The 25,010-nt window shown below is 36.9% G+C and overlaps 1 protein-coding gene across 1 annotated transcript in view; it reads left to right on the top strand.

Annotated features, from left to right (window-relative positions):
* Positions 1-11,060: 11,060 nt before the first annotated feature.
* BMP5 (bone morphogenetic protein 5) overlaps positions 11,061-25,010 on the top strand; it is a 117,391-nt gene continuing 103,441 nt past the window's right edge. The window contains exon 1 of the mRNA XM_057699346.1: positions 11,061-12,293. Within this exon, the coding sequence (XP_057555329.1) occupies positions 11,804-12,293 (490 nt within the window). The 5' untranslated portion in view covers positions 11,061-11,803. The remainder of the gene's footprint in view (positions 12,294-25,010) is intronic.

Raw genomic sequence — 25,010 nt, 5'->3', positions numbered from 1 at the left:
GTGTTCATAGCAGACAATATGTTTTTATCACTATGATTAAAAATTTTCTTTGAGAAGCAAATAATAAATATTTATGGCCATTGACAAGTAGGTTGAAAATATATGCAAATATATTCTTAAGCTATTAATATTACAGTGAAAGCAACTAAAATAAGTAATTGAAAACAATTTCAATTCCAAATCCTAAATCTGCTCCAAAATCTTAAATGAAAGCTTACATGAGGCAAAAATTTTTTTATGAGTGTATCCTGGCAAGAATTGACCTAACAGTCAATTATTATAAACAAAGTCCAGCTTTCTTAATTAAAATACAAAATCTTGGCTTTCCTTCTTAGTCTGAAATAAGTTGTGTCTCAAGGAGACTGCAATTACGGTGGCGCCTTCTGTTGACACTGGTGGCCAGAGCCTGTCAGTATATGCATAAAACCCCCTTTTTTAGAGCTTTGCAACAGTGCTGTGGATGGTTACTTCCTTCGCTAAAGCTTGGCATCAAAATTCTAAAACAGAAGTTTAGGAATTTTGTTTTGAATTTGGTCTGAACACCAGAAGACTTTCATTTTTATACTCATAAATGTGAGGAGAAAATAAACTCTTCCATTTACTATGGTTACATTTTTGGGCTTGGATTTTATCTCTGTCCACCTACTATGCATAAACATTGTAATTGGCTATATTTGGCAAATAATACTGAATACAAATTAATGAACCATTCACAGTACTTTTCACTTTAAAAGGACTTTTGAAGACAGCCTTTATGTATTTAAATGATAGCTATTTTTAGTTGGCAAACCAAAATTATTTTTCATACCAGATATTGTCAAAATGAGTAAACATTTCTTTTTCAGTTATCTGTGTTAGTGGCAAAGTCATTTTAAATGACTTTACTTATTCCTTTAAAGCTCCTTTACCGCCTAACCTAAGAAAAATTTCTAGGACAGAACAGGTTTGACTGGTTTTTATTTCATCTTTCTTCTGAGTCCTTGCCTGCCAATTGAAAGAATGCAAGTGACAATAAAATTGTCTCCAGCTGGTTAGTGAAAGGAAGAGGAGTGAAAGTCATGAACTGATTTTTTCACCTTGGACTTGTATTGTGATTGGTTTTTTTCATGGAGTGTTTCTCAAGGTATTTATACAGTTTGAAAAAGTGAAACTGTCTTTTCAGCTAAAGAAAACTACTGTTAAAAGCACCTATTTCTAGATTCCTTTACTATAGCTCATCTGCCGCCCTTGGCTAGTGATGGTAAAGGTCACAGTGGCACAAGGAAACGTCCTTTAGGAGACAAGCATTTGGACCTTTTGTGTATTCAACTGCGGATAACTTTTGTTATGCTGTGTTATCAATGTGAAAACACTCTTGTGGACCAGTCACAATCATGGCTTGCATTCCATAGACTTTGATGCTGCATGAGTCAGGTAATTAGATGTGTAAATGCTTATTGATTTATTTAACAGATGCCGTTGTTTAGCTACAGATATATGCTTAGTAAACATTTTTGAAATAGATGAATGAACATTCATTCTACTGGGTATTTATGTGCCAAATGGTGTGGGGGGCAGGGGAGGGGCGAGGGGTGGGTCTCGTGGGACATTGGAAGAAAGTCCTGTCCTCCAGGAATTGGTCACTAAGCGGTGAAATCTAATGGTAACTGACACTGATTATTATATATTATGTGCTAGACCCCGTGCTAAGTGTTTTTACACTTAAAACTCATTTAATCCTTATAAAACCCTATGTGGGAGGAACTGCGATTAACCCCGTTTTACAGATCAGGGAACTGAGGCAAAACCTTGTTACACAGCTAGGAAATAGTGCAGCGGAGATTCATATTCAGTGTGGTTCCTGAGCCTAGGCTGTTAATTACTGTTTTATCTTGCCTTACCAATGATAGCAAGACACAGATTAATTCTTTCCCAAAATGTGCTGGTTGCAGATTAGTCCTAGGGTGTGTTTTGCAAAACAGCAATCAGCTCCTTAGCTAAATGGTAAAATTTGCTTGGAAAAGACTGCATACTATAACTCCTCTGCATCACCAGAACCATTAAAATATCTTTGTTTATTCTATTGCTAAATGCTTTGGGTCATCTCTCTGTAAAAGTGTGAGAATTGTTTACTACCTCTCTCAATGACAGTGTTTTGAGTAATAAATGTGGTGCCTTTTTTTTTTTTTTAAGATGAATTAACTGAAACAGAGGTGTTAAGTGACCTTTCTCACCTGGAACTAAGTGGGAAGTGCCAGGACATTGCTTGAATCACTTCTTCTGATCCCAAACCCAGTGCTCTAAATTGTGTGGAGCAAACTTCTCTGCCTTTGCATGGGTGCCCATAGGCTTTGGACAGTCCTTTTTCCCAGTCCCTGATTGTGTGTGGCTTACTTGAGTCAAAGGTAAGCGAGCTAACTCTTCCCCTCTTTTCACTCACCAAGTTTCCATTAACACTAACGGAAAATATCAGGGTAAGAAGTGGATTTTATATTTTCTTTCTTGTGCAGTGGAGGAGAAGTTAGCCAATCAAAGATTTCTTCCTTTTTTTTTTTTTTTTTTTTTTTGCCACTACACTGGGATACCCTAGGACCAGAATGGAGATGGGCTGATAAAACAAAGAGATATCACCAAGGAGAGAGAGGCTTTGTGTCCTTTGGGAGCTGTTGGGAGATTGTGCATAAAGATAACCATTAAACTCCTGGCTTTGTCTATCTATTAGTAGACATCAGAGCCTTCTTTGGGGGAATGAATCTTTTTTTTTAATAACTTTTTTAATTAGTTAATTTATTCATTTGTATTGGTTGCGTTGGGTCTTCATTGCTGCTCTCAGGCTTTCTCTAGTTGCAGAGAGCAAGGGCTACTCTTTGTTGCAGTGGCTTCTCTTGTTGTGGGGCACAGGCTCTAGGTGTACAGGCTTCAGTAGTTGTGGCACTCAGGCTTAGTTGCATGTGGAATCTTCCTGGACCAGGGATTGAACCCGTGTCCCCTGTATTGGCAGGTGGATTCTTAACCACTGCCCCACCAGGGAAGTCCTGGAATGGATCTTTTCATAGTAATTCGTAAGTGTTTTTCTCCCCACCCAGTGATTAAAAAGGAATACAAACCTTGTCTCCGTTTATCAATGCGCACCAACCAAAGGAAAAGCTTACACAAACTGAATTCTACTGGGCCACATGCCCATGATGAGTTATGAAATAACATCAACTTTTACGAAGTGTTTATTCATGTATTCTCTCCTTTTAATGGGCTCAGTCTTACCCATGGTGAGGTCTTGTTTTTTTCCAATTTCACAGATGAAGAAACTTAGATTCCAAAAAGTTACTCCTTCCTGTTTATTCTCTAGTTGGGTGATTCCAAAATGACTTTTCCTAGGTCATTCAAACAGTTAAGTGGCAAAACCAAGATATAAATCTAGTTTTCTGGCTGACATTCTCTAAGCACATGTTAAGTGGTAAAGTATAGCGGGTGCCTAGGAAAAGATTCAAGCATCCAGATGGCATTTGGATACTTGCAAAGAAAATAGTATATAGATTATAGGGTAGTGAGTATTAAGCTCATGCCCCATAGTTACTGATTTTATCCTTCTAAGTGGTTCTGATACCATGTGTATGAATAATTCAGTACTTCATTCTGGTAGAGGGATCATGCCAGCAAATTCTCATAGAGTCAAGCATCCATTAATATCCATTGATTTAGAAGAGAAAACTCAGGGAAACTGAACTGCTTCAGACTTCCACGGAAATAACTTTTGCCATCTCGAAAGTGCTTGAAAAGCTTAAGTAGTCCTGAATGCTGCATTTAAACCATTCTGTTTAAGGGACCTTATCAGATTGGTCTTTATCTAATGAATCTTTCACTGATTTAGGAAGCATGTTTGAAAATATATGTAAATGAGTCATATGTCTACATATGAGGAATTCCTGGATTACATTAGAAATTGTAGATGATCTGGCTTAACTTTATTTCCTTAAAATAATTGGAAGATAACATACAATTGATAAGCAGTATATATAGAAAATTTTCTAGGGTAAGTATTAAAAGATATTTTAGAAGACAATATTAAATCATATTGCATATAAAACTAAGTCCTCCAATTAAAAGAAATGTATCTCATGCCAGAATATAAAAACGATGAAAATAAGAAGTTAATGCTTTGAACTCAAAGTTAATTATCCATTGTGCTAGGTGTGGCCTGACAGCAAGATATAATTTCAGATGCTATTTAGTTAATTTTCTTATATTTTCACTATAACACTGCATATCACATTCAAATTCAGAGTTATTATTGTTGTTGTTGTTTTTTAACATATTAGCCAGAAATATAAAAAAAGTTGTGAATGTTTCGAAAGTATTTGTATCTGCATCTGAAAACATTGATTTAGAGTTGGATTGATAGGCTACAAAATTTGCTTCCATTTCTCCTGAATCAGAAGCTTAATGGGAAGAATATTATTATACTGCAATTTGATGTTATCACTGCCTTGCTAATGAACATTCAGGGGCAGAAAATACAACCATTCTAGAAGGAAGAAGTGGAGATTAGGAAGGGGTTGGGGGGTGGGTAGGATTACCCTGCAGGAAGAGAGAGGTGGTGAAAGGTGAAAGATAAAGCAAGCAGTTACACACTTGAAAGAGAATTCTAGATAAGGAAACTAGGCAGGATAAGGCTTTTAAAAATGGAGACACCAAGATAAAGAGTTTATTGTACAATGGAAGAACAAAAGATATCAAGAGAATGCAAGGGTGAAGAAGAGAAAATCAATAGCTTTTAATTATAGAAAAAGTACCTGGGAAATGAAGATGGAGAGAAGCCCCAGGGCCAGAGGGAACTTCAGCAATGCACGTGCAACTCTGAGGAACTTGCGTGCTTTCACGCATGGGCACACATGCACACACACACAAGACGACACACACAAGCCTCCAACCACCAGGAGTGCAGGAAATTTTCAGAACTGAACATACCCAGTATAGGCGTGAAGGGCACCTGCTATGTGAGTTAAGATGACTATTTTTTAAAACTGAATTTGAAAGAGTTACGTAGTGGGGCAGGCCTTGCGATTCACCTCACGTTGTAAACCAAGAAGGAACTGGAAACAAGAGCAAAGACGGTGTCATAAACAGATGCCACTTTGAGGAATATATTCTTTCTGTGATGCAATAACATTGTGTATCTAAGAAACTGTATTTTAAGCTCAGCATTCAAATACGGATATTTAAGGAAATTGTTATAGAGACAACTAACCTCTAAATTTGGAAAGAGCAGGGACTGTGTTTTATTCATTGCTATAGTATAGGTTGTATTTAGTGTATAAATGGGTGCAGAAGGTTTTCTGGATGCAAGCATTGTGTATTTCTTTAAACATTCAAACAAGAATTTATTGCATACCAGGGAATCTTAGCAGCAACCAAGGAAAAATCAAAGGTCTTGTGTTAATTTGGAAACCCTGTTATGATACTGAAACATCTTCTTATTGTGTGTGTAGTGAATTTGAATATTGCCAAGACTATTTGTTAAGGGAGTTCAACTTTGGCTGCTTATTAATCAGTATTAAAAACAACACTGATGCTCCTTAAGAGTTATGATTTAATTGGTCTTCTGTGTGAACCAGCCATTAGTTTTTGTTTTTGTTTGTTTTTGCTTTTTTTAAAATAAGGCATAATTGACATACAGCATTATATTAGCTTCAGATATATAACATGATTCAATATTTGTATATATTGCAAAATAATCAATATAAAAAGTCTAGGCTAGTAAGATCTCCTCTCTTAGCAACACCATTAGTACTTCTTAAAAGTTCTCCCTGCTCCCGATTTGTGATTGTAATGTGTAACCTGGTTTGAGAACCTTGTTAAAGGGATAGTGTTATATGCTTACAGCTTGAATATTAATCATTAATCATTATTGTCCATCCTTCTCATTGTTAGTTATGTTTCCTCAGCATACTGTGTCTTAGGGAACAGAGTTCATATCCTCTCAAGTTGCAGAACAGGAATGGGTCTTGGGTGACATGTGCACACTTTTTTTCTGTTGCGGTTGGACAGTTTTTGTGATATAATTGGGGCTAATCTGTTAAGCTCTAAATTTATCCTAAAGCTTTACCCTAAAGCTTTTGATGAGCATTCTATGAACTAGTGTCTATTTCCTAAAAAAAAAAAATGATGTGAGAAAGTAGGGCTATTTAATATTTAATTAAAGCATTATGCATAATAGTAAGTATGCTATCAAGGCATGTTTGTATTAGGTAAAGTAATTTTAAAATTTCCTTTGAATTGCCTCATTTTGAACGTATCACGACTAGTGACATTTATAGATTGTATTTTCCACTGAGGACTAAATCACCGTTTGTGGGAATTATGGGGATACATTGGCGGTCATGCCTTTCATTGATCTGTAAGACTCCTACAAATTTTGAATTGGTTAGTGTGTTGGTAAGATACTTCTAGAGTCTTCCATTTGGTAAAGAGTGAAGGATGAAGAATGTGGGTTGAAAGACCTTGACTTTGGGACTCCCCAACTTGCTTTACCAAGTGCCTCTTCCCATGCTCCAGGCATGTTTAGACTTCACCTCATCCCAGTGTGTCTCAGCTCTGTATATACCTGCTCGAGTCTTGGCAGGTGTGGTGTTCACTGCTAATGTCTGTTAAACAAAAAGTAGTCACTTTCAGGTCTTCTTGCCTTGTAATATGGGTCATAAAAACAGCAGCCAAACCCAAAGCTAAACTAAACAAATAAGCCATTACACGCCCAAGGAATGAGGTATTAATGGACAGGAATAGAAGTTGCTCTTTTGAGTCACGGGCCACTTTAGTTCAGTGGGCAGTCACCTCATCAGAACACCCTGTAATGATAGACCAAGATATTTTGCAAGTTCTATTATGACTCATTACATGATGCCTTTTGACTTTTGCACTCTGATTCACAGCTGTGGGATGAGGCCTGTAATAGGCCAGTTTCCTACTGAAAGGAATCTTTCCTGGTATAGGTGACCCTACCTATTAAGAGATACAGCAATTTGTGAACAAGTGTATCTAATGAATTCTTATAACTTATAAAGTTTCCAGAGAATATTGCCCTTAAAAAAAAGCCCTGGAATATTGTTCATCTTTGTTAAAAAATTATTTGATCCACAAATATTAATTGAGCTGCTAATATGTACTGTTTGACACCAATGAACAAAATAAACTCAGCCCCTACTTCTATGCTGCTTGCACACTAGCTAAACGCGCAAGCAAAAAGTAGACATATCTCTTGATTACAATCACGTTTAAATAACAATGTTATGCCCTTAAGTCAGCTGAAACTGTAATATATGATTGTACACTCTGTGAGGACAAGTATCGTGTTTGATTTCTTTTTGCATGTAAAGCATAGAGCTCATAGCAGTCATAGGCAGGCATTCAATAAATGCTTGTTGAATGAATAAATCATTCCAAATGCTGAGTTGTTGTGAATGAGCTTTTAAAATTATAAAGTGCTCTACAAATGAGATTATTCTTTCGTGATTAACTACATAACTGCTTCAGGGTCAACCTGCCTGTTTAAGTATTCTGTCAATTTGGATGATGGATAAAACATCTGCCCTAATAATTTGACTTACCAAATGTCTTAGGGTCAGTTAATTCAAGTCTATTTGTCAAATGAATCCTTAGAATAGTATTTCATTAATGGTGTTTCCTTTTCAATGATTAAATGTTAGTTTATTCTCCCTTAAGTAATTACTAGACTACCTACTCACATGAAATAATATAAAACTATCTTAGGAACATGTAATAATATAAAGCATATTGACACATCCTCTGTTGACTTAAAAGTATTCCATCATGTCACCATTAATTAAAAAAAATAATACTCAGCATTTCAGACATTTTGGGTGACTATCTTTTATTATTCATCTCCGAGGTTTCTTTAACAACTATTACCCAGACGGAAAGTGGAGGCTATACTCACAATTACAGTCCCTTTCAGGTTCCTGCAGCCAAATCCGAGTCAGATGGTGGTGGTGTAATACCACTCTGCTTCCTTTGGACCTCTCCTGTGCACACCATATTCTCTGTTTGTATATGTGTTATGTTTGGAGCTTAAAAAAAGAGTGAACTGAAAGCAGTTTCATACCACAGATGCTGCTCTACTCTGCACTTGTGCATGGGTTCACCAAGAAGATTCTAGAAGGGGGTGTCTCCCCTGGACTCTCCCACAGCTGCTGCCTCTTCAGCCTCCTACGTATTCTCACCCCCTACTCCCTCCAACACAATCGAAGATAGCTTCTGCTTAAGAATTTTAGGATCCTATTCAGATGATTTCAAATTGTTTTCAAACTTGAAAGACAATTTAGAAGTGCAGACACTACTGACATCGGGAATCTTGTCTTTCACTGCAGTCATGTCGTTCAATTAGGGATTTTTGTGTCAAGGAGAAACCAACATAACAACAACAACAAAAACAACAAAAACCAGGAGTGAAATAGAAAAACCCTTCCAGAACAACACATATTTACAAATGCTTCAACGTTCTTTTGAAAGGCTGGGGAAAATGAGATCTGTCTATTGGACGTTGCCGGTCTGCATATCCATGGAATGAATATGTCCAATTTTTGTGAGGAAAAGAGAAAAATGAACAGGAGGAATGACAATGGGGAAGGAGTTCTTCCATGCATTCAGTTGTCTCTGTTTCCCACCAGAAGGCCACTTATATTAGTATATATCCCGGGCAAATACTGCACCTGAGAGGTGGGTTTTTACGAAGGCCCCTCTTCTTGGCATGTGCATATCTTCAGGAACAATTCTTGTTTCTCCTGTCACAACTTCTTTCACAACTGAATATATTTCTTCAGTCTGTTCACTGACTTATGTGACTTTTAAATACATGCTCTGAGATTTGGAATGTCTATACCTGGCCTTTGCAAAAGACTTAATCTTCTAAATTGCTCTCATATATTTACTTAGATACACAACGATGCGGGAATCCCAACGATGTGGTAAAACCCCTTTACTTTTAATTAAAAATGAATCTGACTTTTCATTTGGTGGTTAGCATTTTCCCTCTCTTCCTGGCAGGCTTTTTTTTTCTTTTTCTTCTTTATTTTCTTTCTCTCTTTGCACATGTTGACCCTTTTGAAAAATGAATGTTTGCCAAATCTAGTCAGAGTTGGAAGGGAAGGTAGGGGGAGGGTGGATACAAGAAGTTCTGACCAAGAATGCTAGCAAGTGATTTCCAGTCTAGAGGTAGGCTCTGTGCCTGGTGAAGCAATTAAATTACAATTACACTGATTGATATTATAAATCAGACTTTGGGAAAATGAGTTTGGGGGACTCGTGACACCTAGACTCATTTTTATTTTTCACTTGGATATTAGGGAAAAAAATCAGCACGTGTGGAAGATAAGAATTGTTTCTTCCTCTAGGGTAGCCAATTTTTACTTGCAACTCTAAGCTGTGCTCTAGAGACAGGAAGCGAATTCATAATCTTGATCATTTCTTCTAAAATGTAGAGAGAAAAACTGTAGTATCCTTAATCTGGGATACGCTTAATAAATGCAGAGGAGAAGTTTTTTATCTCCAGGTAATTGATTTGAATCTGCACCCTTGGCCCCAAAATTCTTAATTTGCTTTATATATGAAAAACAACAATTTCAAAAATTTTAGTAGTTTCAACCATTTCTTACTGAAATGGTATTCTTTCACCTACTTTCAACTTGCCCTACTGCTATTCATGGGACAGCGATGCTATAGAAGTGTTCCACATATGTCAGTATTTGGGTCTGCTACTGTGGCATCTTACCTGGCTATTAATAAAGCATTTTCAGTAGGGCAAATATTCAACAGCATCATCAAGTTTGCAGTGAGTTTGTATAAGAAAAATGATGCAGACAGTAAGATTCCTTAAGCCCTTTCGGTATCTTGCCTTCACCAATAAATTGTAGATTTATGAGAAATATGGCTTTGCTTTAGACACTCGGAGGAAATATTGAAAAAGAAATTAAATAAGAAACCAGGCGCCTCTAGGTAGAGTAAAGGAAAAACATTAAAATTTCATAATAGTTTGAGAATTTGCTCGATAAATCTATGCTGGTATCAGAATACTATCCCAGACAATGAAAGTACTGTGAGCCCTAAGGTTAAGGGAGAGCTTGTAAGGAAAATTATAGCTGCACAAAAACACTGTAGACTTCCAAATTTTAAAGGCATTAAACATTAAGGATAAACACGTACTTTGCTCATTTCCCCAGATTAAGTATGGTATTTTAGAAAGGTGTGCACTTTCCCCATTATACCCATCAGATTTTAAAAACACCAATTTCAATCTGCATGTAGTCGTGAAGAATATTTGACTTGTGTTTATTTGTATGAGTTAAAGCAAATCAAAGTACTGAGTACAACTTATGGGAAATATCTAATTTGTAAGTCTGTTTACATTTCAACTGAAATGACTTGAAAGTTGAGAATCGTGACACCAGGTCTTAGGCTATTTGTATTTCAAATGCGTTGGGTTAACAAGAGAAACACAAATACGCTTTTCTGCTTAAGATTTTGATATTTAAAGATCATTAAAGCTGGTCTATCTCATCACCGTTATTGAATTATTATAACTACTGCTTTGGGAGCTGGAATACATTTACTGGTGATGAATTCTCTACTGTATTTTATTCTAAAAAGATCTGGCTGTCATTAACAAACAACAAATTAACCTCAATTTATGAAGCTTCCTTTTATTTTTTAAGAAGTGAACTTTAATAACTTATAATAACTAGAAATAACCTCAAATATAGAACAGAGACATCTCATGTTAATTCAGCCACAACCTGAGACTTAATATAGAAATGTGTTAAATGTGTACTATTAAAAGAAAGATCTGAAAGGGTCCTCTATAAAACTGGTGACCAAATTTTCAGTCTGCCGCTTGAAAACTGGCTTCCCCCTCCCCAAAACTTATATGCTCCATGCATCACTGTGCTGTGTCAGATGCGTGCCTATAAAATTGCGAAAATGGAGGCTTTTCTGGTAGCAAAGGGGTTAAGTTCTTTTTGCTTTACCAGTTTCAAATTACAATGAGAAGCCTCTTCTCTCCCAGCAGGGTCGTGCTTACATTACTCTTTAGATCTCCCTTGAAGAGGGCTGGTATATTTGTGTCTGCTGGAATTAACAGTAAGAAGGAGAAAGAGAGTGAAGGGACTTACAGGAAGGTTTGCAAGTAAATTCAGGAAAACACATTGACTTGAACAGTACAATCTTGAGTCTTGTTTCACACTAAGACGACACAAAAGATGTTAACGTTATCACCAAGCTGCCGGACAAATATATATTCCAACACCAAGGTGCAGATCAGCATAGATCTGTGATTCAGAAATCAGGATTTGTCTTGGAAAGAGCTCAAGGGTTGAGAAGAACTCAAGAGCGAGTGAAGATCACTTTGGGGACTACAGTTTACTAGAAGATCAACTTCCGTTCATTCAGATACCAAAGGCCTGATTATCATATATTGATATAGGAATGCATAAGTCATCTGATCAAATAATATTAGCCGTCTTCTGCTCCATCCATGCAGCAAAAACTCCTAACAACTGTGGATAATTGGAAATCTGAGTTTCAGCTTTCTTAGAATTAACTACTCTTGACATATTCCAAAATTTTGAAAATAGGACAGGAAAATCAGTGAGGATGTGTGTTCAGAAATATCACTGTCATGAAGAATAGGTAAATGTGTTTTTCAGCTACTGGGAAAATATACCTCCTAAGAACTTAGGTTTGTTTTTGTTTTTTTGTTTTTTTTTTTGGTAAGAGGACAAGAACGACTAAAAATATCAACTTTTGCTTTTGGACAAAAATGCATCTGACTGTATTTTTACTTAGGGGTATTGTGGGTTTCCTCTGGAGCTGCTGGGTTCTAGTGGGTTCTGCGAAAGGAAGTTTGGGAGACAATCATGTTCACTCCAGTTTTATTTATAGAAGACTACGGAACCACGAAAGACGGGAAATACAGAGGGAAATTCTCTCTATCTTGGGTCTGCCTCACAGACCCAGACCATTTTCACCTGGAAAACAAGCTTCCTCTGCACCTCTCTTTATGCTGGACCTGTACAATGCCATGGCCAGTGAGGAGAACCCTGAGGAGCCGGAGTACTCTGTGAGGGCATCCCTGGCAGCAGAGACCAGGGGAGCCAGGAAGGGCTCCCCAGCCTCTCCCAATGGGTATCCTCGCCGCATCCAGTTGTCTCGAACGACTCCCCTGACCACCCAGAGCCCTCCTCTAGCCAGCCTACATGATGCCAACTTTCTGAATGATGCTGACATGGTCATGAGCTTTGTCAATTTAGGTATGTTGTTCATTTATTTGTTAATCTATGTTATGGCAAAGTGGACGTTTTCCTAATGGTAAAGTAGCTGCCTGGTAGGTGGTCATGTTTATATAAAGTCATTTTCTATAACTCTCCTCTCCAGCTTCTGTTTCCTTTCTTTCATTGATGTAATATAAGATTTTTGCCTTAGGCAACAAAGTCATATGTATATACGTATGTATTTTTTAATATAAAAAGCTAAAATTAAACATGTGGTTTGGGTAGATTTGGGTCTTTTCACATCTTGTTAAAATTTCAACTTTGCTTAAGTGTATGAATAAACCAGCAATAGTTTTAAAAAAGGAAAATTTATGAGGCTAGCTAAGCTATGGGCAAAATAATACTAATAGTAATTAATAATGATTATGATGATGCAGGTATTTACAGATGGAAAAGTAAAAGCGACGTTCTGAACCATTTTCTGGCTTGTAATTTAGAAAGCATATAAGTGTAATTTATATACCACTTAAGAACTCTCATTTTGCTGAGGAAACTGTGAAAATATTGATGTGACATTAATTAAGATCAAATAATATTGTAAAAGATTACTATCAAAGACTTTCAAGGATAGATTCGGAAATTCTGTGAAAAATATTTTGGAAAGAAGTTTCAATCTAACATTTTTTAACTGTAATGATGAAAATATATCATACTTTGATTTTTTTCAGAGGCAAGAGAAATGTAAAACATACTATGATGGTCTTTACGGATACAAAACTTTCCTTGTCATTTAAGATAAAAAAATTTCAATTGAAAAAATTTTTAGTTAGCATTATTAGAGAATAATTTTAAAAATTATGTTTACTCAGTGCTGATATTGACAATACCTAAAAAATTGATATTGACAATGTCAAATGATAAATAAGCGCTCAGTATTTCATCGTGCAATAACATGAAACAGTCACCACTTTAAAGTGATTTTACAGGAGCTGTAATTTTCTTTAAATTTTTTGGTAGCTACTGAAGGTGAAAATTTACTATCTTTAAACATTCAAAAAAATCAGAGTTATTTATTTTTGAAGACAAAACTTGAGCAAATTTAAACAATTTTAATGTTAGAGCTTTTAAAACTTTGTTTTAAAAGTGCAATCTGCTTGGACTTACAATTGACGTTTTATTATACACTTAATTAAAAACGTCCTCATATAATATCTCAAAAAGTATTCTTTGAAAAGTCAGATAGCAACAAATCTTAATAACACATGATGCTTTTATAATGTGTGTTGCTTAATATGCCTGCTCATTTGCTTTGAGCAATCGTAGCAGGAAGGATAAGGTACTTAATAAATCATATGCTTCACGTTACAGGAGACAAAGCTCTCATTATAAGTTTTAGTAAGTCATCACTGGTTGCCTTAATCAGGTGTCCTGGGGGCCTTTTCTTCTACATGTAATTAACAGGTTCCGTTTGGAACTTTCAAGCCATTAAAATATATCTTAATTCTAAATTAGTTTGATTGCTTTTTCCTCATATGAGTGGCATGCACATGTGATTCCTGGTATGTTTGACTTTGTAGCAATTTCTCAAGATTATTCAATAATTTAAGGTAGTTTTAATATTTTCATAGAAAAATTACAATGTAGCATGATTTATATATTTGTAAAGTAAATCACAGAAAAAAATCAGGTCATCTAAAAACTGACAGGAAAGAATGTATTATGTTATGTACTTTGTAAAACAATAGCCCAGTCATGAATCTTTTCTAGTAATAAATGAAAATGGAATACTTTGATTTATTCGCAGGAGGGTGTATTTGTATTTTCAGAAAGGAATGAAGTATGATTTTTGAACCCGTGCACCGTTACTTTTTATAAATCTACATAGAATAAGAAAGCCAAAAACAATAATAAACAGTTTTATTCAGGGACTTCTAAGACCATTTTTATCATTAAAGAATACTTATGTTTTTAAATCAATAGACTTTTGGTTATTTCTTTGGATTATAATAACGAGGCAGTTTGTTAACTATACCATGAAATACAATTATTCATTTTATGCTAGAGAAACAACACTGGATAGAAGCTTCAGAAATTTTTTATTTATTTATTCTTATCATGCTTGACTTGCTGAGTAGTGATTTATCTTCAATGATAGACCATATTGGGTTTTTTTTTAAATAATTTCAAACTAGATGTCTCACATGAAATTACTGACAAATTGATTTTGATACTAAGTGAGTTTTTCCTAGTAGTCTCTGAGGAAAATTGAACCACAGTTTTATTTTATTATCTTTAGACCATGCCTTCTAATACATCCAAAGCTTATAGTCAATCACTACTTGGTAAAAAGCTTTAACTTCTATATTTCTTCCGTAATAAAATAGGTCAAAGCATACTTAGAAAGGGTAAGAGTGTATATCATTATTAAGTATGCTAAGAATTTCAGTGTTTCTTACTGTAACATTCATTAACAAATATTATCTGCAACTTTTTCACATTCTGTGAGACTCAAGAGGATTTTATGTTATTGTTTCAGTATCTTAAAAGATATGTATGTAGTGGACACTGAGGGCAATGATTGGCAAGAGGCAAGGGATTTGTATTGAGGAAGTCACCTGATATTTAAATATGTGAAAAGAACCTGTTGACATTTCCCATAATGAGATGAATTATATAGAAAGGATCTAGTAGCATCTTTGTTATTAATGCCTGCCTGTGTCATTTTCAAGTCAAATAATGGATTTTCTACTGTTATCTTGTCATTCAGAAAGACATCTTTTTCCAACATAAGTTTTGCTCACCAAGAACAATTCAATTCAATTCAAACTCTGAATCATATTTAACAAACTATCTATTTTTAAAAATTTCAGATGAGATTAGTTTTATGTTCATAAGTGAAAAACAGAGTTTACTAAAAGAAAAAAGAAAATGTGAATAAATTGCCTCAAGGCCAATGTAAACAACTAAATATGAAACTAAACACATTATTCCGACCTTTAAATTATTTTACTGATCTGCTCACTTTGAAGAAACAAATATTGATTATTCATGGTGTGAAGAGAAACTTTCCGCCTTATTTTGTTCATTATTCTTAGGCCAACTTTTGTCAGTCTCATAGGCTATAGCTTTTACAGATTGACTTCTCTGCTTTGTCCCTAAAACTATTGGATATCAGTGGAATTTTGCTTAGTCAATTCCACATTATCTTGTTAGTAACAAAAATATCTTTTTGGTAAATTTTTTCTTTTTAACCATCTCTTTTTCAAAAATGTTAAGAGTTGGTTTATATACCAGATACCTTTTCCAATGAAAGGAATGATTAGGTAATTTGCTTGCAGTATTTAAGTATATTTCTAGTTTACATAAACAAGTAGTATATATCTAAGATCTTTTAGTTAGAAACCAATTTTATTTGATTACTTGGTGATCGTATAATTAAAATGACATAACATTGTAGATGTTTTAGAGGAAATTATAAAAAACAGTAAACACAGGAAATTCACTTTTGTATTATTCTTTGTCTACAAGTATTTCCCTGATAAAGAACTTTGGGTTTATTAATGGGCTTTGATCAGTTGGCTTGGAGTCAAATTCTCAGATATAGTTCCAGAATGTATATTCACTTTCAAGCATAAAAGTATAAAAATGTGATGCTCATTTTTTTATCTTTTATAACAACATATTTAGCATATTAAGGTATGAAAGAGAAGAAAATACTTTCGTGATTTTAAATTAAACCCTTTTAAATTAAACCCTTCTCCCTTACTTCCCCAAATCATTAAACTCCCCTGGTACTGGAAGAAAAAAAATGCTTATGCCCTCAGCTGACAGATTTGAAAGACATCATTGATATTTATTGTTGGTTTTAGCTGACTCAAGTGCCCAGTGGAGAAGAATTTATACACAGATCTACCTAAAGATGCCTATCTATGTAGTCTCTCCAACAGGGTTATTAACACTTGTGTAACATAAACACACCTATAAACACACGCAGGATTCTTTTTTTTTTTTTTGAGGAAAGGGGGATGGGATGGGAGAAAAAATTGATCTCAAACCATTACAGTACATATTCATGGATTATGCCTGGAATAACAAATGCTCATGTTGGGTAAAACAATCATTCTTTGCAGTTTTTCACTTTTGAAGAGAAAAAAAGTTGCTGAGGGTGGAAACCTTTTCCCCTCTTCTCCATCAACCCTTGGCATTCATGAATGCACCCCAGGGGATCCTCGTTCTTCTTTAAAGCTATGTCCTTGCCTATTGATGGGCATGGCTGCAGAGATAGTTATAATCATAGTTTAATTAGAAGTTTTATTCACATTTCAATGATTACTCACAAATTGCTAGTTGTAGAAGTTTAATCAGAAGTCATGGCTAGAGAGGAGGTATGATAACACACTGTAGAAGGGGATGTTCACACACCACCTCCAGCTCCTTCCCTTTCATTCTTCCATTTTTCCAATATCACCTCTCTTTCTCCCCCTCCCTGCCCCTCCCATTTTCTGGCCTTTCCTTTGTAGTTCTAGGGCCTCTCCAGCTCCAGGCTTTCTTGGCATCCCTCTCCTGACTGCCCCCACCCTTCCTGGGGTCTGCCTTTGGTCCTTGTTTCTTCATGGCTGGAGGCTTAGATGAGCTGAAAATCAATTTGTCACAGCTCCATCACTGAGGTACAGTCCCCTGTTTTCTCTCTCATTGAGAAGGAAAAGGTTATGATGTGCCCATTTCAGCCTCCACCCAACGCGAGAAACACTCCCCAGGGCATCGGAAGCTCTTGGGCTGTTGCATCCCCTTTAACTGTTTCTCTACCATCCCATTCATCTTTGCCTCCTCACTTCTCCCTGAGGATGCCATGGACTGAATTTAATTGTTTTTGCCTTTCCTATTTTACAACATTATTAAAATTTAAAAGGGGAATTCAAGGGCAAGTTAAAAAAAAATAAAGAGAAAAATGCACCACTGAACAAAAATAACGCTAATCAAAATTGCAATTCTTTTTTGGTTTATAAAACCCATTGGCTGATAGAATTATTATGGAATATTCATGGCACGTCTGTGAAGAAATGATGATTTCCTTTTTTAAGCTGAGGAGAGATGTTGAGAGAGGATACCGAGATCAAGAGTAACAGTTGGAGGCAGGGAACAATGAGGATGAGATGGAGAAAGAAGAAGTATTTTTTAAAGCCCTGGAAGGGAGGAAAATGAATGGAATGAGTGTTAAGGTCTGGGCCTCGCAGGTGGAGGCTGTGGGGAAACCCTCCGTCTACCTCATCCTGACACGGCTGCGAATGCCACATCCCCAACCACATCAGCTCCAGGGGGAAACCCTTTCATCCTTCCAGACTGAATGTCGAAGTGGGGCAGAGAGAGGGGGTGCTCCATGTGTGTGTACAAGGAGCACACAGATGGGCTGCTCACATTTACAGTCATAAATAATGTAGTAACTCAGCTTGAAAAAACCACAGGTTAAAGGAAGAGGCTTCCCTGACGCAGAGAGGGGCTGAGATCAGAGGAGCCACTGAAATGGTGGGAGGGAAACAATGCATGCCTTGTTCTAGGGCATATTTATGAGCGTTTCTTTGCACCTTCAGTTCGTATTTTACTGGCTGGGCTGAGGGGCTTCCCTATTTGCTCATCTCTTAAAGTAATACCCTTGGCTAAGATATCCTTTAAAATATACCGGTCAGCCCTGACAACTGGCTCATTTATTTGGGGGGAGAAGGAAGCTGTTGTGATGTTGATGTCTAGTGGGAATGTTTAAGATCCAGTCGTGGATCTTAAAATTATGACAGTGAGATAAAAATCGTAGTGGGAGAGTTCACCTGCCTTTTTTGGAGATGTTTACAAGAATCTCTGTAACCAAGTAGTAACCCCAGATGTGTAGGAGTCTTGTCTAAATGGCTGTGAGAAAATGATAATCTAATAAGGTAGAAGCAAAATCTGTCAAAGTGTACAATGTTTAAAATGAGCAAAAAACGTCATTAGTAAGAAGGTTCTTTAGTGGTTTTGAGAAAAAGGGAAATAACAACAAACCTTCATAATCAAAGAGAATACACACCCTACACTTGGAAGGCAGTGAATTACATACACATATAAAATGTAGAAACCCAGACCTTGCGTAATGTTAAATCTTTTGATTGGTATAGAAATGAAACTAAGGTTTAATTATTTTATAATTATTCTATAATTTGCAAGATGATGAAGATCCCTGCCTTTCCTTTTACTTTTCATAAACAGGGGTGTCTTGGGGCTTGCATTATAAAAACAACCGTGTGTTTTAGAAATAAATACATATAATTGCATTATCTTGTACATAGTTTGTTTACTTAACTTCTTGCTGGAAGTAAATAACAACTTTTATTGTTCTTGTGGTTTAACTGCTTTCCTAAGGTTGTTTGCAGTAAAGAGAGTAGTTTAAAGAGGTCAGATGCAAATCTCATTTAAATTGTATGCAGGCTTATGAAACATGTTGACATCAAAAGAGTTATTAACATTTACAAACCCCTTCAGCTATGCTGTTCTGATAGGAGAAATTCAGTATTATTTGTTGTGCACAGATTTCCTGTCCTTAGTGAAACTTTGTGATTAGCCTTCCTATATGGAGAGACACAGTCTATTTGCAGAATCCTAAATCCATGGCCTATTACCGTTCAAAAGGCTTTAAAGTTTAATTATAAATGAAACCTAATTGCAGAGTAGCATAGAAGAAGCCAGCATGCCTGAATTAGAATCCCATAGCCTACACTTTCTAGCAGGGTGACCTCGGGCAAGTTACATTCTCCCTGTGCCTCTGGTTCCTTGCCTAATAAGTGCTGATAATAATAATACCACCTTCCTCCTTGGGTGTTGAGAGGATTCATCACATACAATTTCAAGAAGAGTGTTTGGAACCTAGTGAGACCTCTCAAAATGGCCATTATTGCTATTGGAGTTGCATTTGTAGCCAACATCTGTATCACATTTGCAGGAGCAGCTAAGTAATTTGTGGAGCCCAATGTAAAATGAAAATATGGGGCCATGTGTTTAAAAGTTATCAAGAATTCCAATATGGTGGCAGCAGGGTATTAGACCCAATGCGGGGCCCTCCTGAGTGCATATTTGATGATATGTTACTAACAGGAATCAAGCCCTGTTCATCCTCTTTCATCCCTAGTGGAAAGAGACAACATGCACAAACGGAGTCATTTGAGGAGAGCTTAATTAATGTTGTAATATAATATATTATAATGGTATAATATCTAATGTTGCAGGCGGGGCTTTCTGGAAAAACTGGAGATAATGCAGCACCTGGAATGGCAGGGGAGCCTTCTTTCATGACTCCTGGGATGGGAGGGGTGCAGAAACAGTTACCAGAAAGCTCGGAGGAGAGCTGTAGGGGGAAGGCACCCTGACGGGAACAGTGGCCTTTGTGAGAGCAATGCCAGGCAGCCAACTCCTAGTTCTCAGCAGGGAGGTAGGCCAAGCAGTAAACACCCAGACCTTACTTTTCTGCCATCTTTCCCGTTGGCTGATCTTCACTGAAAACCAAGGGCCATGGAGCCCGTTGGATCAACTCCCGAAAAGTCAATGTCTTGGTGTAGAGAGCTGAGCAGAGAAACGTGGAGAGTGGATCTTGAGGCATAAACTGAAGATATTTGGGATAAATGGATAAATGCATATGGAGTATGTAGTCAACAAGAGTTCTAAAATCACTTCAATTTTAGTGCAAGTTACTGATATGTATGTTAATCCTTGTCCTGGTTAATTTCTTGCAAAATTTAAGAGAGAATCATAACATACTGTGAGAACTAACTATGTCACACATTGGTGAAGTGGCAAAAACAGGCATGGCATGCTGAAAAAAAATTCTTCAATCGTATTTAGCAAATTGAAATTAAAAACAAAACCCCACAATACAAACAGCAAACTACCATTACCAATCACAAAACTCAGTACAAGAAACGCTAGAATATAGGCAGAATCGTAGGGCAAATGTGAAGAGCGATGTGTGTTTTCAATCTCTAGGCCTGTTGATTCTCAATTCTATGTCATTCTTCCTGAAATGACCCGTGACTGTGTGTTAAAGCTTTTTGAATTCTGAGTGGAATCATATGATATTCTCCACAGTTCATGTTGCAGGCAAAAATCATTTTAGGAGGAGGTAAACTGGGATGATTGTCTTTCTTCTTTGCTACCTTTCCTCTCCCCTGGCAGAGTTCCTGTGACTCACAGATGCGGAATTTCGTGGGGGAGCAGGTGTGTCTGCTGCTTAGGTCTCATAAATAACCAACCGCTAAGCCTGGAGGCCAGAGCCATCCCGCTACCCTTTCATCTCAGATGAGCTTTGAGTAGCACAGCTTCTTTCCAGTATAGACTCTGTTCCTCTTCAAAGCCCTGAAGAATGGTAATTTTAACCTGCTTTTACGTCTATAATTATCAAAAGCAGAGGAAGGGAGAGTTCAACGTTGAAATAATGTAGGCTTCTCTGCAAACAACATTGAAGGCTCATTTAGTGAGGAAGAAGTGACAGTCATCGATCATATAGGCCTTACGGTTAATATTTTGTAGATGTTTTCTTTGTTCAGAATGAGGAGGGGTTATTTGGTTCTCTAACCATCTCAGGAAGTTTTAAGTGTAAGGGTTTGGGAGTCACACTGATTGGAATATCAGCTTTGCACGAACACCTGCATATCTTTGAACAAACTAGTTCACTTCATGGGACTGTTTCCTCATCTGTAAAGTGGAGACTGTAACACAGAATTATAGTTAGGACTTAATAAGGCAAGGGTATTAGGTCTTTGAGCCAACATGTGCAAAGGATGCAGTTAAAAGGTCCCTATGGCTACCACAGCTCCTTCTGCTAAGATCCATGCTGCTCTAATGTTTGAGTTGGTGTTCTATGCCCAGTCCACCAGACGTTGTCAGATAATTTTCTAGCTGAAACTGTGGAACGGTATGCACATGACTGTTGCTCTATCCAGAAGAAAATTAACGTGAATTTCAGGGACTGTGGCTACAGGTTGGTCAGTTGATGGGCTCTGCTCCCTCCTTGGGGTGTCCAGGGACAGGTCAGTCCACAACTCAACCTCTGGGTAACTGTTGGGTTTCCCTGTGATCGCCTAAAGGCCACACCTTCTGTGAGGTGCTGCTGAAAGGTGCTTTCCAATTACTTTTGGTCCCATTCCTAGAATGAACCCAACAATCTACTTTAGTTCCAGATATTACCTGTTCCATTTCCTTGCTTGTTATGGGGAAGGGGAAACTGATGGCAGGCCAAAGTAATAATATAGAATTAGAAAACATATGGTTGTGAAGGCTGGGGATTCTCTAAAAGACCCTTTTGAAAGACGGGAAAAAATCCTGAGTTTGAAAGCTTATTTTCAGAAGCTACCTTGTGTTTTTTAGTTTTAATTTTGAAAAAAGTGGATTCGTGATGAAAATCTCGGTGCATAAACTCCTGAACTCTGAAAGAGGAAAGGCACTCTGTTCAAATAATCATTCAGTCCTGGAGCTTTTGGTGTCTGTTACTCAGATCACGTTTGAATTTATGACTTTCTAATTTGTAGCTCTTCTCATTACTATTTGTATTATTATTATCATTTTGTTTCTATTTCAAATAATTCGGCCTTAAGCATTTTGAATTTCCTAGACTACTTTGGGCTTTTCTTTCCTTTTCTTTGGATGACAGTCAGATCTTTTTATTAATTTTCTTGAATTGCTTCTTGTTAAAATATTTTAAAATAGGATGGGAATTTATGGGTTTTATTCAAAAAGTTACACAAAAGGCCATGCATGAACTGTAGACCTCTTCTGTTTACAGTATTCATATTGTAAAGTCATCACATGGACTTTTGATATTTCCTAAAGTGTTGAGTGGGAAAATATGGATTTATTGGGTTTTTTCATTATTTGATAACATGCTAAAGATAAGTCATTTTGATGCTCTTTGCTAAAGTTTTCCTTGTGATGAGTGAAGTTCTTAATATAAAATATGGATTCCAACTACATATATTGACACGTTCAAAGCAACAATTAAGAATTTTTTTCTTCCATACTGCCATATCAAAAGTAATTAGCATTTTACAGTTATTTACTTGGAGAAGGAATCTATCAGAATTAAGCAAACTGTTTATCATTGTTATGTTTTGTGTATGTGACATATTTAAAGTATATGACATTGTCACATAATTTTAAATGATAGTATAGTTGTAGCAGTAGTCATTAAAGCAACAATGATGACAATTAAACATAATTCCTGTGTCTGGAACTGGACTAAGTGATTTACATGCATTATTCTAGTTAATCTGTGTCTCACTTTTATGGGTAAATATTTTTCTGTTTCCATTTATTGGTGTGAAAATTGAGACTCATCAGAGGTTAAATAACTTATAAAGTTCACCCAACTGGAAATGGCAAAATCAGTACTGGGACCACGATCCGTCCAGCTATACCTTTTTTTGTTCTTTGCCACTGCTTTTTAACTAAGTAAACTACTTCTGAAATATATAGACAGCAGTGAAACTTCCAACAAAAACAATAATCATCGTTTTCACTTTTGTCCATCACTTTAGCATCCAGCACTTAGGGAAGTAAATATGAGCCCACAATACACATCTGTGGGCACTAGAGATCTGAGAGGTCATTCAGTCAGTCACTGGGCAAGTGGAGCAGACTACCTGCTATTGGGTCAGGCACTGTGGAAGGACTCTGCCTGTCCCACTGCCAAGATCACAGGGCAAGAGGAGCCAGATCCAGGTCCTTGATTCTTGTGCCAGGATTCTTTTGCACAATGTCACCAACTTTCAAGAAATCACACAAAAATTCCAGCACCAAGTAAAAAGAAACGCACTAACAAATATTACCTAAAAGAATGTGTTGCTTTGTTGTTGAAATAACCAGGTAGAATTAACCTCGTGTGTACATAGAAAATAGTTTTCAAACCTCAATTACTTTAAAGAAAATTTAAAAAAAAAAAAAAAAGAAGAGCTTCTTACCAGCAAACAGAACGTAAGGAAGCCTGTTAGCCTAAAAAGCATAAGGCAGATGTAGAATCAAGCTTCAGCAGAGCTTAGGGACCTTCTGTCTGGAACCTGATGTGTAGTGGGTAGGACTTTACCAATAGGAGGGTTCAGTGATTTTAGGGGAAATATCTCAAAAGAAGGTTCACATTTTACATTGCATGCTTACTGCATGTTTCAGAGCCTAAGTGTGGCTTAAACATTCATTATTTGTGCTGTGCTTAGGAAATTATTTGATCTGTCTAAATCTTGACCCCAGACCCTATCTTACCTCTTCGTTTGTATGCTAACAAGCTTGTGTTTGGTGTCTCCTTTGTCACTATACACACTGCATGTGATGTGGACTCAGAATATAATGAGTCATTGAAGACACATTTTGTCATGTGGGGAATAACAGAGAATTCCAAGAATTGGTATACAGATGTCTTGAATACACGTCTTTGAATCTCCTCAGGATACTGGGCATTGGACCATTATTACTTCAACCTTGATTACTAAGAAACATTGACAGATATTTTACCACTGTTTTACTCTTTATCAAGAATCTGCTGTGATCGTGAAATGAACATATACAGCAAAACATGGACCTAAGTCTCCTGGGACACCATGCCCATGATTGGTGTTTACCTATGAGTTCATAGCAACAAAACAGCAGATCATCAAAGTGAAATAATAGAAGAAGGACTTGTAATGATTTCTGCTCTACTGGAATTCACTGTCTTCCACAGCTAACACTTATCTGGTGCTTATAAAGTGCCAGACAGTGTGCTAATACCATTTCAAGTGCTAACATTTAATTCCCACAAAAATCACCCTATTTTACAGATGAGGAAACTGAGACCCAGAGATGTTAAGTCATTGGTCCAAAGTCCTACATCTTATAAGAGGAGGAACTGGAATCAGAGTCCAAGCTCCTCCCTGCTGTACTGTGTTGCCTTTGTAAATGCTGTTGGAAAGACTGTTGGTTGGGACATGCTTTGAATGCTATCAAGTTCTATTGGATTGGGAATATTTTCACTTCGTTAGTAGTGCTTTATGTTTTAGGGGAAAAAAAATCCCTAGTGATGAGTTTACCAAGAGTCTTATCCATGGAGTTGGGCTCCTTCAGGCCTTCTTCTGAACCGGGTTGCCATGTCCTTTTGAAGGAGGCAAATCCTCATAATACTCACAAGGCAGAGGGAGGCAAGCATTTTGAAGACACCAGAGATACTGACCTTTGTGCCATGCAACCAGCTGGCCAGTAATGAGGGATGGAAAGGGGATCTGTGTTGATTTCCACCTACAAAAGACAGTCTTGGGGTGAACAGGAGTGACGTTTGGCAAAAAAGAAAATAGAATCTTAAGTAGCAAACAGTAATAGGCCTGAAAAGCAATGGTTAGAAGTTGGAATAAATAATCGTGAATTCATTTGGATGCTGGAGAACTACCAAAGTGCTGGCCAGTGTAGAAGGGCACATAACAGGGCCACCTTGCACCGAAGGATGAATGCCTTGTGACAGCTTTTCTGACCCAGTCCTGGACTGGCCAGTGAATGTCATGAGATACCTACTAAACTAGAAGTTTGGGCTGCAGGACCATCTAAACCTACAAGTTAGGAAATTCCTGTTGTTGCAGACAGGAACTCTGGCAGCTAGCCCCTGCTCCAGGCTGCTAGTTATGGCTGAAGACTCCTCTGTGTTCTATATAACACTGAAGACTCCACACTGAATGCACACCTCTCGATCTGTAGCAGCTATAGCCCTAATCTCTTGCACGTGTAAAG

This window comes from Hippopotamus amphibius, chromosome 11 (assembly GCF_030028045.1).
Source record: "Hippopotamus amphibius kiboko isolate mHipAmp2 chromosome 11, mHipAmp2.hap2, whole genome shotgun sequence".
Classification (NCBI taxonomy): domain Eukaryota; kingdom Metazoa; phylum Chordata; class Mammalia; order Artiodactyla; family Hippopotamidae; genus Hippopotamus; species Hippopotamus amphibius.
The sequence above is the reverse complement of the archived record's forward strand: the minus strand, read 5'-3'. Positions and strand labels throughout refer to the sequence as shown.